The sequence below is a fragment of the Pygocentrus nattereri genome, chromosome 3 (assembly GCF_015220715.1).
Source record: "Pygocentrus nattereri isolate fPygNat1 chromosome 3, fPygNat1.pri, whole genome shotgun sequence".
NCBI lineage: Eukaryota > Metazoa > Chordata > Actinopteri > Characiformes > Serrasalmidae > Pygocentrus > Pygocentrus nattereri.
This window is the reverse complement of record NC_051213.1, coordinates 5,010,062-5,024,806: the sequence shown is the minus strand read 5'-3', so window position 1 is coordinate 5,024,806 and position 14,745 is coordinate 5,010,062. Positions and strand designations below refer to the sequence as shown.

General features: G+C 45.3%; 1 protein-coding gene across 4 annotated transcripts in view; it reads right to left on the bottom strand.

Moving 5' to 3' along the window:
- col11a1a (collagen, type XI, alpha 1a) overlaps positions 1 to 14,745 on the bottom strand; it is a 192,442-nt gene that overhangs the window by 66,059 nt on the left and 111,638 nt on the right. For all 4 annotated transcript variants that reach the window (XM_037537327.1, XM_037537324.1, XM_037537326.1 and 1 more), the window contains 2 exons: positions 11,559 to 11,612; positions 10,421 to 10,528 (listed from right to left, as the gene is read on the bottom strand). In XM_037537327.1, the coding sequence (XP_037393224.1) occupies positions 10,421 to 10,528; positions 11,559 to 11,612 (162 nt within the window). The remainder of the gene's footprint in view (positions 1 to 10,420; positions 10,529 to 11,558; positions 11,613 to 14,745) is intronic.

The window sequence follows — 14,745 nt, the reverse complement described above, 5'->3', positions numbered from 1 at the left end:
CGCAAGACCCCTCTCAGGCTTCTGAATTCACCGGCTGTGGTTCAGAATACTGATTAACAGACTGCAACACTGTCACGTTAACTTTATCAGGGACACAGTAAGAGACAGCACTCCACGCATCTCCTGCTGAGGACTTACTAGATTCCGCTAACGTCAGTGTATCTGTACACTGAATGCACTGCGACCTGGAGACTGTACGTTTCTGATACTGATACTGAGTATCGCCTGATGCTCGATCTGATATGTTTTAAAGCCACTAAGCGTTAAAATGAGCTATTGTCATTAAATCACTTAAGAGGAGCATCTATAAATATGATCATGACCAAACAACTCGGTGTGTGTGAGTGTTATTTATCCCGATACACTACCCAGGAGTTTCTGCGGATATCGGATCTCTAATTGCAATTTCAACACTACAAATTCCTAAACACAGCCAATCAGACCAAAAACATTTGGTGTCTGAAATTTGCTTCTTTAGCTTACCATAAGGCTAATGTAGCCAACATGTACTGGAAGTCTCTGCCCCGCCGGTTAACGTCGCCCTAACCACATCTAACAACGGTCATACGATCACCTCAAACTGGGTGGAGGCATTGAGTAACCTCAAATAGACTCGAGTGCATGGTTTCTGACGCTGCATGACACAGTGTGTGTTTACATGCACTTAATAACCCAATCATAACCATATTTCTGCGGCTACCCGATTACTCAAGCGGCCGTGTGAACAGCACCATCTGACTTCCTAGTCTGAATTAGACTGAAGGCCTAGAAATCTGATTTAATAGAAAAATCTGATTTAATAAAAGAGACAGTGAATTTTTGCTGAGGAATCAGATTTCTCGGCACGTGCGTGCTCTAAAATTTCTTTCGGATTTCTCAGTCTGTGTCGTCGCTTGACACTTGCTCTACTACTAAGCCTAGGTATTATTTATGGTTGGTAAAAGAAGACGAATTTAACGGTTTGTTGAAGGAAAATAAAAGATTTCAGAAGTGCAGGTCATTTATTCTTCTTGAGCAGGGAGAATGTGTCCCAGAGGCCTTCGGACAACTCGCACACATACAGGGCATGTACACATAATTTACACCCTCAGTAAAGATGGGGTGGTGTCACCCCACCCCTTTTTGTTATCTCCTAATCTCATTACATCACCATTATGTCCAAATTGATGAATTTCTTCCGCCCATACGTCTAACTTATGGAATCATTATATCCAATTATGGAACCATTATCTCCAAGTCCGATCTGTATCATTTTTTAAATGATATGGCACATCCTTGCCCACCCTAACACATCCTAGCCCACCCTAACACATCCTTGCCCACCCTAACACATCCTAGCACACCCTAACACATCCTAGCACACCCTAACACATCCTAGCACACCCTAACACATCCTTGCCCACCCTAACACATCCTTGCCCACCCTAACACATCCTAGCACACCCTAACACATCCTAGCACACCCTAACACATCCTAGCCCACCCTAACACATCCTAGCACACCCTAACACATCCTAGCCCACCCTAACACATCCTAGCCCACCCTAACACATCCTAGCACACCCTAACACATCCTTGCCCACCCTAACACATCCTAGCACACCCTAACACATCCTAGCACACCCTAACACATCCTTGCCCACCCTAACACATCCTAGCACACCCTAACACATCCTTGCCCACCCTAACACATCCTTGCCCACCCTAACACATCCTAGCCCACCCTAACACATCCTAGCCCACCCTAACACATCCTTGCCCACCCTAACACATCCTTGCCCACCCTAACACATCCTAGCACACCCTAACACATCCTAGCCCACCCTAACACATCCTAGCACACCCTAACACATCCTTGCCCACCCTAACACATCCTAGCACACCCTAACACATCCTTGCCCACCCTAACACATCCTAGCACACCCTAACACATCCTTGCCCACCCTAACACATCCTAGCACACCCTAACACATCCTTGCCCACCCTAACACATCCTAGCACACCCTAACACATCCTTGCCCACCCTAACACATCCTTGCACACCCTAACACATCCTTGCACACCCTAACACATCCTAGCACACCCTAACACATCCTTGCACACCCTAACACATCCTAGCACACCCTAACACATCCTTGCCCACCCTAACACATCCTTGCACACCCTAACACATCCTTGCACACCCTAACACATCCTTGCACACCCTAACACATCCTAGCACACCCTAACACATCCTAGCACACCCTAACACATCCTTGCCCACCCTAACACATCCTAGCACACCCTAACACATCCTAGCACACCCTAACACATCCTAGCACACCCTAACACGATTGCTGGTGTTTTTCCATCTTGGCCGTTCGGCCTTGAGAAGTTCATAAGTTCACTCGCCTCCTAAAAAGTGTTTTTCTTCCCTCTTACGCCCGACTAAGGAAACTTGTTTTAAGGCACTTGTTCCAATATGCTAGGCCATATTGTACTTTATTTAAGTTCTATCCTGCATAATACAAGATATTTTAATTTTGGGAATCTTTAATTTACATAATTCCCCCCTTTCGCGACAAATAGTCGTGAACCATACAGCTTCTGTGCTTCTATACGATTATTGTAACAATCAAATAGTCTACTTAGTTAAGTTAATACCTGTTGCTATAGTCAAAAGCAAGTGCATATGTGTGAAAACAGAACGGCGCACCGAGTGAGTGAGTTGGGGGGTGTGTATGAGGATGAGTGAGTGAGTTGGGGGGTGTGTATGAGGATGAGCGAGTGAGTTGGGGGGTGTGTATGAGGATGAGTGAGTGAGTTGGGGGTGTGTATGAGGATGAGTGAGTGAGTTGGGGGGTGTGTATGAGGATGAGTGAGTGAGTTGGGGGGTGTGTATGAGGATGAGTGAGTGAGTTGGGGGGGTGTGTATGAGGATGAGTGAGTGAGTTGGGGGGGTGTGTATGAGGATGAGTGAGTGAGTTGGGGGGGTGTGTATGAGGATGAGTGAGTGAGTTGGGGGGGTGTGTATGAGGATGAGCGAGTGAGTTGGGGGGTGTGTATGAGGATGAGTGAGTGAGTTGGGGAGTGTGTATGAGGATGAGTGAGTGAGTTGAGGGGGTGTGTATGAGGATGAGTGAGTGAGTTGGGGGGGTGTGTATGAGGATGAGTGAGTGAGTTGAGGGGGAGTGTATGAGGATGAGTGAGTGAGCTGGGGGGGTGTGTATGAGGATGAGTGAGTGAGTTGGGGTGGTGTGTATGAGGATGAGTGAGTGAGTTGGGGGGTGTATGAGGATGAGTGAGTGAGTTGAGGGGGTGTGTGTGAGGATGAGTGAGTGAGTTGGGGGGGTGTGTATGAGGATGAGTGAGTGAGTTGGGGGGGGGGGGTGTATGAGGATGAGTGAGTGAGTTGGGGGGTGTGTATGAGGATGAGTGAGTGAGTTGGGGGGGTGTGTATGAGGATGAGTGAGTGAGTTGGGGGGGTGTGTATGAGGATGAGTGAGTGAGTTGAGGGGGTGTGTATGAGGATGAGTAAGTTGGGGGGTGTGTATGAGGATGAGTGAGTGAGTTGGGGGGGTGTGTATGAGGATGAGTGAGTGAGTTGAGGGGGTGTGTATGAGGATGAGTGAGTGAGTTGGGGTGGTGTGTATGAGGATGAGTGAGTGAGTTGGGGGGGTGTGTATGAGGATGAGTGAGTGAGTTGGGGGGGTGTGTATGAGGATGAGTGAGTGAGTTGGGGGGTGTGTATGAGGATGAGTGAGTGAGTTGGGGGGGTGTGTATGAGGATGAGTGAGTGAGTTGGGGGGTGTGTATGAGGATGAGTGAGTGAGTTGGGGGGGGTGTATGAGGATGAGTGAGTGAGTTGGGGGGGTGTGTATGAGGATGAGTGAGTGAGTTGGGGGTGTGTATGAGGATGAGTGAGTGAGTTGAGGGGGTGTGTATGAGGATGAGTGAGTGAGTTGGGGGGTGTGTATGAGGATGAGTGAGTGAGTTGGGGGGTGTGTATGAGGATGAGTGAGTGAGTTGGGGGGTGTGTATGAGGATGAGTGAGTGAGTTGAGGGGGTGTGTATGAGGATGAGTGAGTGAGTTGGGGGGTGTGTATGAGGATGAGTGAGTGAGTTGGGGGGTGTGTATGAGGATGAGTGAGTGAGTTGGGGGGGGTGTATGAGGATGAGTGAGTGAGTTGGGGGGGTGTGTATGAGGATGAGTGAGTGAGTTGGGGGTGTGTATGAGGATGAGTGAGTGAGTTGGGGGTGTGTATGAGGATGAGTGAGTGAGTTGAGGGGGTGTGTATGAGGATGAGTGAGTGAGTTGGGGGGTGTGTATGAGGATGAGTGAGTGAGTTGGGGGGTATGTATGAGGATGAGTGAGTGAGTTGGGGGGTGTGTATGAGGATGAGTGAGTGAGTTGGGGGGGTGTGTATGAGGATGAGTGAGTGAGTTGGGGGGTGTGTATGAGGATGAGCGAGTGAGTTGGGGGGTGTGTATGAGGATGAGCGAGTGAGTTGGGGGGGTGTGTATGAGGATGAGCGAGTGAGTTGGGGGGTGTATATGAGGATGAGCGAGTGAGTTGGGGGGGTGTGTAAGAGGATGAGCGAGTGAGTTGGGGGGGTGTGTATGAGGATGAGCGAGTGAGTTGGGGGGGTGTGTATGAGGATGAGCGAGTGAGTTGGGGGGGTGTGTATGAGGATGAGCGAGTGAGTTGGGGGGTGTGTATGAGGATGAGCGAGTGAGTTGGGGGGGTGTGTATGAGGATGAGCGAGTGAGTTGGGGGGGGGTGTATGAGGATGAGCGAGTGAGTTGGGGGGGGTGTATGAGGATGAGCGAGTGAGTTGGGGGGGGGTGTATGAGGATGAGCGAGTGAGTTGGGGGGGTGTGTATGAGGATGAGCGAGTGAGTTGGGGGGGGTGTATGAGGATGAGCGAGTGAGTTGGGGGGGTGTGTATGAGGATGAGCGAGTGAGTTGGGGGGGTGTGTATGAGGATGAGCGAGTGAGTTGGGGGGGTGTGTATGAGGATGAGTGAGTGAGTTGGGGGGGTGTGTATGAGGATGAGTGAGTGAGTTGGGGGGGTGTATGAGGATGAGCGAGTGAGTTGGGGGGGTGTGTATGAGGATGAGTGAGTGAGTTGGGGGGGTGTGTATGAGGATGAGTGAGTGAGTTGGGGGGTGTGTATGAGGATGAGTGAGTGAGTTGGGGGGTGTGTATGAGGATGAGTGAGTGAGTTGGGGGGTGTGTATGAGGATGAGTGAGTGAGTTGAGGGGGTGTGTATGAGGATGAGTGAGTGAGTTGGGGGGTGTGTATGAGGATGAGTGAGTGAGTTGGGGGGTGTGTATGAGGATGAGTGAGTGAGTTGGGGGGTGTGTATGAGGATGAGTGAGTGAGTTGGGGGGGGGTGTATGAGGATGAGTGAGTGAGTTGGGGGGGTGTGTATGAGGATGAGTGAGTGAGTTGGGGGTGTGTATGAGGATGAGTGAGTGAGTTGAGGGGGTGTGTATGAGGATGAGTGAGTGAGTTGGGGGGTGTGTATGAGGATGAGTGAGTGAGTTGGGGGGTATGTATGAGGATGAGTGAGTGAGTTGGGGGGGGTGTATGAGGATGAGTGAGTGAGTTGGGGGGGTGTGTATGAGGATGAGTGAGTGAGTTGGGGGGTGTGTATGAGGATGAGCGAGTGAGTTGGGGGGTGTGTATGAGGATGAGCGAGTGAGTTGGGGGGGTGTGTATGAGGATGAGCGAGTGAGTTGGGGGGGTGTATATGAGGATGAGCGAGTGAGTTGGGGGGTGTGTAAGAGGATGAGCGAGTGAGTTGGGGGGGTGTGTATGAGGATGAGCGAGTGAGTTGGGGGGGTGTGTATGAGGATGAGCGAGTGAGTTGGGGGGTGTGTATGAGGATGAGCGAGTGAGTTGGGGGGTGTGTATGAGGATGAGCGAGTGAGTTGGGGGGTGTGTATGAGGATGAGCGAGTGAGTTGGGGGGGTGTGTATGAGGATGAGCGAGTGAGTTGGGGGGGGGTGTATGAGGATGAGCGAGTGAGTTGGGGGGGGTGTATGAGGATGAGCGAGTGAGTTGGGGGGGTGTGTATGAGGATGAGCGAGTGAGTTGGGGGGGTGTGTATGAGGATGAGCGAGTGAGTTGGGGGGGTGTGTATGAGGATGAGCGAGTGAGTTGGGGGGGTGTGTATGAGGATGAGCGAGTGAGTTGGGGGGGTGTGTATGAGGATGAGCGAGTGAGTTGGGGGGGTGTGTATGAGGATGAGCGAGTGAGTTGGGGGGGTGTGTATGAGGATGAGCGAGTGAGTTGGGGGGGTGTGTATGAGGATGAGCGAGTGAGTTGGGGGGGTGTGTATGAGGATGAGTGAGTGAGTTGGGGGGGGTGTGTATGAGGATGAGTGAGTGAGTTGGGGGGGTGTGTATGAGGATGAGTGAGTGAGTTGGGGGGGTGTGTATGAGGATGAGTGAGTGAGTTGGGGGGGTGTGTATGAGGATGAGTGAGTGAGTTGGGGGGTGTGTATGAGGATGAGCGAGTGAGTTGGGGGGTGTGTATGAGGATGAGCGAGTGAGTTGGGGGGGTGTGTATGAGGATGAGCGAGTGAGTTGGGGGGGTGTGTATGAGGATGAGCGAGTGAGTTGGGGGGGTGTGTATGAGGATGAGCGAGTGAGTTGGGGGGGTGTGTATGAGGATGAGTGAGTGAGTTGGGGGGTGTGTATGAGGATGAGTGAGTGAGTTGGGGGTGTGTATGAGGATGAGTGAGTGAGTTGGGGGGTGTGTATGAGGATGAGTGAGTGAGTTGGGGGGGTGTGTATGAGGATGAGTGAGTGAGTTGGGGGGGTGTGTATGAGGATGAGTGAGTGAGTTGGGGGGGTGTGTATGAGGATGAGTGAGTGAGTTGGGGGGGTGTGTATGAGGATGAGTGAGTGAGTTGGGGGGGTGTGTATGAGGATGAGTGAGTGAGTTGGGGGGGTGTGTATGAGGATGAGTGAGTGAGTTGGGGGGTGTGTATGAGGATGAGCGAGTGAGTTGGGGGGTGTGTATGAGGATGAGCGAGTGAGTTGGGGGGGTGTGTATGAGGATGAGCGAGTGAGTTGGGGGGGTGTGTATGAGGATGAGTGAGTGAGTTGGGGGGGTGTGTATGAGGATGAGTGAGTGAGTTGGGGGGTGTGTATGAGGATGAGTGAGTGAGTTGGGGGGGTGTGTATGAGGATGAGTGAGTGAGTTAATGATTGATTGATTAAAAACTCAACATCCAATGAAAGAGGAGATCGTCACTTTTCCATGTTCTAGTGCCCAGTGTGGAGGAGATCATGAGGCTTTGATCAGATGTAAAACACAATATTTTTGAGTGTTTGAAGTTGTAAATCGGTCAGATTTGACCCGAACACGACAGGAAGCTTAGAGCCAAGTTTGTAGATAACTCTATGTTGCTCTTCACACATCACAACTAATCCATTTAAAATACTGAGCAAATATGAGCAGGGAAACGGGGCTTTGAAAAATATTTACGTCCGAATGGGGAGAACCAGTGAAAAAGTAACGTCTACCCAGCAGCGTTCGGGGCACCGGGGGTCTCAGGAGAGTTTTGCTGGGTAAAAGCCCCTCTATAGCCGTGACTGGTGATGGACAGGTGGTGGGGCTGGAGGAGATTGAGCTGATTAGACTGTCTCCGATTGGGTAGCAGAAGAAATTGAACTGGGGAGGGTGACGGCAGGTGCTGAGAGGAATTCGGCCCGACTTTGAAAAGGACGAGCGCTCAAAAACGGCCTCCATCTCCTTTCAATTTGCACTCCATTTAAAGGACAATTCATCCCATTCTCCATAGAAGAGCTGCTAAAAACTCAAGAGCAGACCACACAGCTGTGCTCAGGTCCTCCAGAGCAGAACCGCTCTGATGCGGTAAAGTTCTCACTCACTACCAACTCTTATTTACAGAGAAGGACTTTCAGTTCTGGTGCTTTTGCTCTAAATTAGAGGCAAATTAGGTAAATTCCATTTAATTTAGCTGAAAGAATTCCCAGCTGTGGCTGGAGATAATAATATCGTGCTCTAATTTAATGTGGATTATTTCAGACCAAAAAAGGTGAAGTAATTGTGTTGAAAGTGCTTTCAATCCATTCCACATTTGTGTTGGAAAGCAGAAGAGGAGATATTTTACGACATGTTTTGAATCATAAAGAAGTGGAGACTCAACCCGATGAACTTCATCAAAATATTACATCCAATGCTCATTTAAAGTAATTGGTATTGCACATTATCTCCTAAGAATGGGGTCAAATTAACGAGAATGGTCACTGTGTTATGTGTATGGCGAGACGGTAAGTAACGTAAGGGCACTATATTCCGTACAGTACCTCGACACTTCTTAGCGTTATTCCGGAAGTCATACAGGACTTAATGACTGGTTGGACTGGAAAAATGTACCTAGCAACCAAGGTGTATTTTGATTGGTCACATTTGGGCTGATATTTTTAAAGAAATGAGAAAAAATCTGTATTCCGTACACCAGCCTCCACAGAAGGAGCGGTTTTCCGTACACTGCTTTCCCTGCATTTTACGTTTTATGAAATCTAATTGCATAAAAATATACATTAACTGTTTAAACCGATTATAAAAGTGAATTATTATAAACAATATGCAATGAATGAGGCTACCATGCAGAAAAGCCCAGTAAAGCTGGTGTGAAGCTGCACAGCTGAAAGGGGTCTGCTAAGGTCACTGAGCTGACGGTGTAAACCCCTCCGTTTTGCGTGTTCACGTCTAGGGGTAGGGTTGTCCCGATTATTGTTGAGGTGGAGGGGTGGGGTGAAGGGTTGGGGCTAATTGCAGAGATTTGATGTCCAAACCCAGCTCAGATGGTCTTCCCAACCAATTTGATGGAAAAAGGACATATGACAATGTCTCAGATGCATCATTGACAAATGTCAAGAAAGCGGTTTTTATTACACAAACAGGAAAAGTTGCAAGTGTACGGAATACTGAAGTGTACGGAATACTGAAGTGTACGGAATACTGAAGTGTACGGAATACTGAAGCCTAAGGAATACTGAAGTGTACGGAATACCGTGCTCTTATGTTAGAATGGTCGAGCTCTGCTCCTAAAAATAATAGAAAGTGTAAAAAATTGTCATAAAATATGAAATAGCTTGTCAACATATGTGGATTACATTTTGTAAACAACAGCTCTCATGATTTGTTTAGTATGTTAATATTAGCGAGTGATCAGAAAGCCCCTGGATACGGAGTCGTCCGCCCCTGTTTTACCGTGGTTTGCATTTTGTGATTATTGGGTGTGATTATTACATTATTTTTACTTTATTAATATCTTTGTATGTATTTCTGTTGCTTTAGTAATCGTTCTTTCTGAATCTAACAGTCTATTATTATTGCCATAGTAACATAACAGAAAATGGGTTCAAATCAAATCAAAACAAACTGATATCATTTCTCATTTTTATGGTATCTAATCTACACGATCACTCTTTTTATGGTCATTGTGTTATGTGTATGGCGAGATGGAGCTGAGAGCTGTAGTCAGTGCCTTTTAATGACCCCCAACTCGGCACTACGCCTGAACCCAAAGCTTTGGTGAAGAATCCTTCCCTGCGCAAAGTGGTCACAGACCAATACAGAGGGGCTACATATATAACTATGTAATTAACTGTGCTTAATTGGCCTCTCCCAGTCCTCCATGTGCTTCTGTTTTGTACTGTGGTGTTTAACGTCATTCGTCCAGCCTCCGTTGTGAGTTTTTCCTGTTTTCCTTTTTGCTATGTCTGTTCCTCCATCTATCCGTGTTGGCTCTCTGACCCTGGACCGTTTTGACCCTGACTCTCGATTTGCCCCTAATAAAACTCGCTTCTCTCAGCATGTGCGTCCGCCTCATCATCGCTCCACGGCGTTACACAACAACACCCCTAGACCTCTACAGCTTAAGGTCTGTCCACTGTAGATGCTTTATTGACATTTATCTCGCACTTAACTTACATTTTACTAATTCCCTATTAAATTCAGCTTCATCAATTTTCCATGAACTTTGACCATGGTACTAGTCTTAGTCCTAGCCCTAACACTACAAAGAATTGACCTTCAACAAATAGCCTGCTTCATGGATTCTGTATAAGAAGCTATAGATTACGTATAGATGCAGAATCTCTGCGGAATCTATAGGAAATCTATTAGGGCTATGCGACTGAAATTAAATCAGCACTTTATTTTGACTTAAACGTGACAAAAATGCATTGTTGGTTGTACAGTCATACGTTGCGGAAAGGACAAATACGCTTTTTGATGTTTCCGGCATCAGATCAAACGGAAAAAAAAGGGAGAATATAAATTGCCTGTGAAGGGATTTCATCATGTAACTATTATGTAATTAATATGTCATTACAACAAGCTTATGTCAAGCTTATGACTGAAATATCAGTGTGATATTCAGCATTTCTCACCTTAGCGCCCTCCTTCCCTGCTGCACCTGGAAGTCCTTGCTCTCCGGGAGGTCCCGGAGGTCCAGGGTGTCCTCGCTCACCAACGGGGCCTGTTTCTCCGGTTGGACCCTGTCAGCCCACCACAAATAGACATAGACTTACAGAAACTTCAAATATTAAACAGTTAAAAAATATAAGATTCTGGCTGCACTTCAAAAACAGGTAAACGGTCTTTTTTCAGATTTATCACGATTTTACTATAATATACATCACATATAAAACTCATAAGACACATTTGGTGTTTTGGATAGTAAATAAAATGGCTATATTTGTGCTGTAGTAATTGTGCAACCTGGTTCCTGTCATCAGAAAGTGGCCAGTTGGCCAGTTTCTCTACACTGAACCACTTCAAATCAAACCACCTTGACTGACCTTGTTTACATCGACTGAATTATGTGGGAAATTTGCAAAAATTGGTATTCTCCTTTCCGATGTGTCTGGATGCAAGGAGTAGAGGTCGTAAAGGTGGATGACTTCAAATATCTTGGATCAACCATCCAGAGCAATGGACAGTGTAGAAAAGAGGTGAGGAAGAGGGTGCAGGCAGGATGGAGTGGGTGGAGACGGGTGTCAGGGCTGATGTGTGACAGAAGGAAAGCAGCAAGAGTGAAAGGGAAGGTCTACAAGACAGCAGTGCGTCCTGCTATGATGTTTGGTTTGGAGACTGTGGCTCTGTCTAAAAGACAGGAGGCTGAGCTGGAGGTGGCGGAGATGAAGATGCTGGGATTTTCGTTGGGAGTGACGAGGATGGACAAGATTAGAAATGAGCAGATCAGAGGGACGGTGAAGGTGGAGCAGTTTGGAGATAAAGCCAGAGAGGCCAGGTTGAGATGGTTTGGACATGTGTTGAGGAGGAATAGTGGATATATTGGGCAAAGAATGTCAGGTAGAAGGAGAAGAGGTGGACCTCAGAGAAGGTTTATGGATGTAGTGAAGGTGGACATGGAGATGGTTGGTGTGAAAGTAGAGGAGGCAGTGGATAGGGCAAGATGGGGGCAGATGATCCGCTGTGGGAGGATTGGCTCCAGTACTGATTGTTCACATTCCTGGACATCCCTACCAAACAACAACAACAACACATAACGGGGTAAAATCTCACCTGTGGGCCGACAACACCTCCAGGGCCGGGAGGACCAGTTTTGCCTTGGAAACCCTGCAGATGGAATCATAGAGTTACTGGATGGTAATGGAGGCGAGATCCGTTACAAATGCCATGCCACGTTCAGTTCGGACAGAGTCGTATAACGTTGTTCACTGCAGGTGAGCTAAAATATCACTAAAAAGACATGAAGAAGAGCAGAAACCTTCTTACAGCTAAACATGCTAAACATGCACATGCGATAAACTGTAAGCAAACAGACTAACAGACTACAACACACATGATACTTTACCTGGTTGATGCCCTGAACTGACCTGATTTAAATGTGTCATATTTCCACATGGGTAGAATATATTAGACTAACACAATTACCATCTCTAACTTTATTACTCTTTGCAAAAACCTGTGATGTGGAAATTACGTACACTTTTCAATAAAGTCAATTCAGTCCATTGCTTTTTGAAGTGCAGCTTGTCTTGTGTTTTGTATAAAAGATCTATGTAAACAGTCATTAACTATTTTACATGTTACAGCGCTTAATATTATATTTATGAACTGACTAGCTTTAGGGCTGTCAAAGTTAATATGTTAACATATTAATAAAAAACTTTAATGCCATGCAAAAAAATCAATGAGGTAGTCAGAGCTTACAGATTTACGAGGATTATGCTATGATCTACTAAGACCCAGTGCATTAATTTAGACAATAATAAGCTAAACATACACAACATCTTCATTTATAGGGTACTTTCTATTGGGAAATGACCCCTACATTTACACATGTCAAATAATATTTACCATATTTAATTATTTAAGATCTTGAATATCTTAAATATAATGATCTTAAATCATTCTATATTTCGTATTCGTCTATATATTCTATATATATTCGTATATATATTCGTATCTTTATTTAAGATCTTGTAGATTTTTGTTAAAGTGAAGCTAAAAGATTTTGTTTTATCATGAGTTTAATTTTTAAATGAAAAAGTTTTCATGACAAAAAAGTTTTAGCCTTATTTTAGTCGCACCCCAGCGTATTAGAGCAGGAAGAGAGGCTGTGGAAATTTATGAACGGTCACTATTGAAACAGAGTTTTTGCAATTAAATTATGCAATTAGTCTTTTTTGCTTTTTAATGAAATAATTTGATGTGTGTATCAAAGCTGTGTTTGCTGGTCATGTGCTGGCTGCGTTTCTGAGTTCTGCTCAAAATGAGCCCAAATTGTCACCACCGAAACAGTCGCCACTGAAACATTAGTAAAGTTTTGCTAGAGTTATGATTGTTTCGGTAGTGACAAGATGGAATGTTCAATCATTTATTGTAATAAAATAAACATAATTAAGGTATAGCATATCAAAGCGAAATGGTTTTAGTCTAAAGGCCAAGTCCAAGTCTGAAATGTGTTGTCAGCTCTGACTTGAATCAGTTTAATAGAATAATCCATACACTATATATATATATATATAATTGGAACATGCAGCCACTGTTGCTCTCACTGAACATTGAAAATGAAACCTGGAAACTGTGTTCAGTCTATAGACACTCTGTGTCAAAACAACTGAATTATAGAAAGTAATAAATACATTCTGATGAATCTCATTTTGTCCACTCAAATAGCAAATCTATTTATAACAAATCTTTGCTTTTAAACTGAAATGGTTTGACAGCCCTAGCTTTAATACACTGTGCATTTAAATATCGTATTGCATCTTAATGAGTTGTTTTATACAATGCATCTGAGTTTAACTGATAAAATAAATGTCACATTGCGTAGGCATTTATTTACATACTGTTTACTTACTGAGTGCCGCCTCATTACTCTGTGTTCTGATTTGAGAGCCATGCTCATCACTTTTCCAGACAGACATGTACTGTCCAGTAACGTGTCATGTGTCTCAAATCAGGACACAGCAACTGTGATACAGAGGAAACAACGAGGTCAATCAAATGACCCCTGAGGCCAGGCACATGACCCCGGGGGGGTCAATCATCCTCCAGTTAGCAGATTCTCGAGATTTGGCTGCAATAATAGGGTTAGAAGAGCAGGTGCAGACTACACAAACTACAGACAAGGTGAATCAGAAGCTGAACCACAGACTTCATTCAGTTCAAACTGAAAACAAAGAACATAAAAACACAGCAGAGTGAAACACTGAAACAAGTCTAACTGCAGGTGTCTAATGCAAGGAACTAAACACCAGGGCAGACAATGACCGCAGACAATGGGACAGATCTTCATAATAATGACCAAATCAAACTGGATGATCTCAACATTTACACAAACTGTTTATTTATAGAGACACTCCGTTCAATTTACTGGAGCATTTTACCATTTCTACGTTAAATTAAAGCCGTTTTGAGCCACAGTAGACGACATGCTCGTATCCTTTAGCTCTAAAACAGCCAATCTGTGACGAGGTAAACCGATGCCTAGCATAGTAAGTGATGCTGAGCACTTTATTTTATTCAATTTATGTGGGCAGTGTGTAAAAGCGAACCTAAACCAGGTTTTTATTGGCTCTCCTTGCCAGCATATTACAGCAGTGATGCTAGGCTATGTGACACTATGCCACATGACGCGGCGCATCCGGTGTGCAGTGGCCTTAATATTTTCAGTGTGTGTTGCATGTAGGCAATAATTTTGACAACTTTGCATATCTCTGTTGTCAGAACGAAACCTCACATCTCCAAAATGGTAATTTTACAGGAGAAGGAGAAAACTTGCTTTACTTTTAATGCAATTCAATGGAACCAGATGCTTTTCCAAGTCATTGTGGGCTGTTTCCTCTGGCCCATTCATCATAAAATGTACACATGTAAAAACAGGCATTTTCAAATGATATCAAAAACTGAAAAATGTCAAAAATGCTTATAGAAGATTTTGTTCTGAAAACAGCGATTTGCAGGCGCTTTGGCTTAGAGGCAGTAAACTGACATTATAAGAGTTATGAACTTTTTCTAGACATTTTTAATGGCCTATATCCTACATTTTTCTTATTTTTCCTTTTTTTTCCTTCCCTGGAAACCACTTCTGACATTTGTGTCATTCTATGCACCAAACCCAGTAATTATTCATTTTAACAGTCGTTATCCCTTAGAATTAAACAGCAGAGCCTTAAAGACACTGTTCTGATCTCTTCTGCTTATGGGCTATCTCTGGATATAGCAGAAACATATAAGCAGT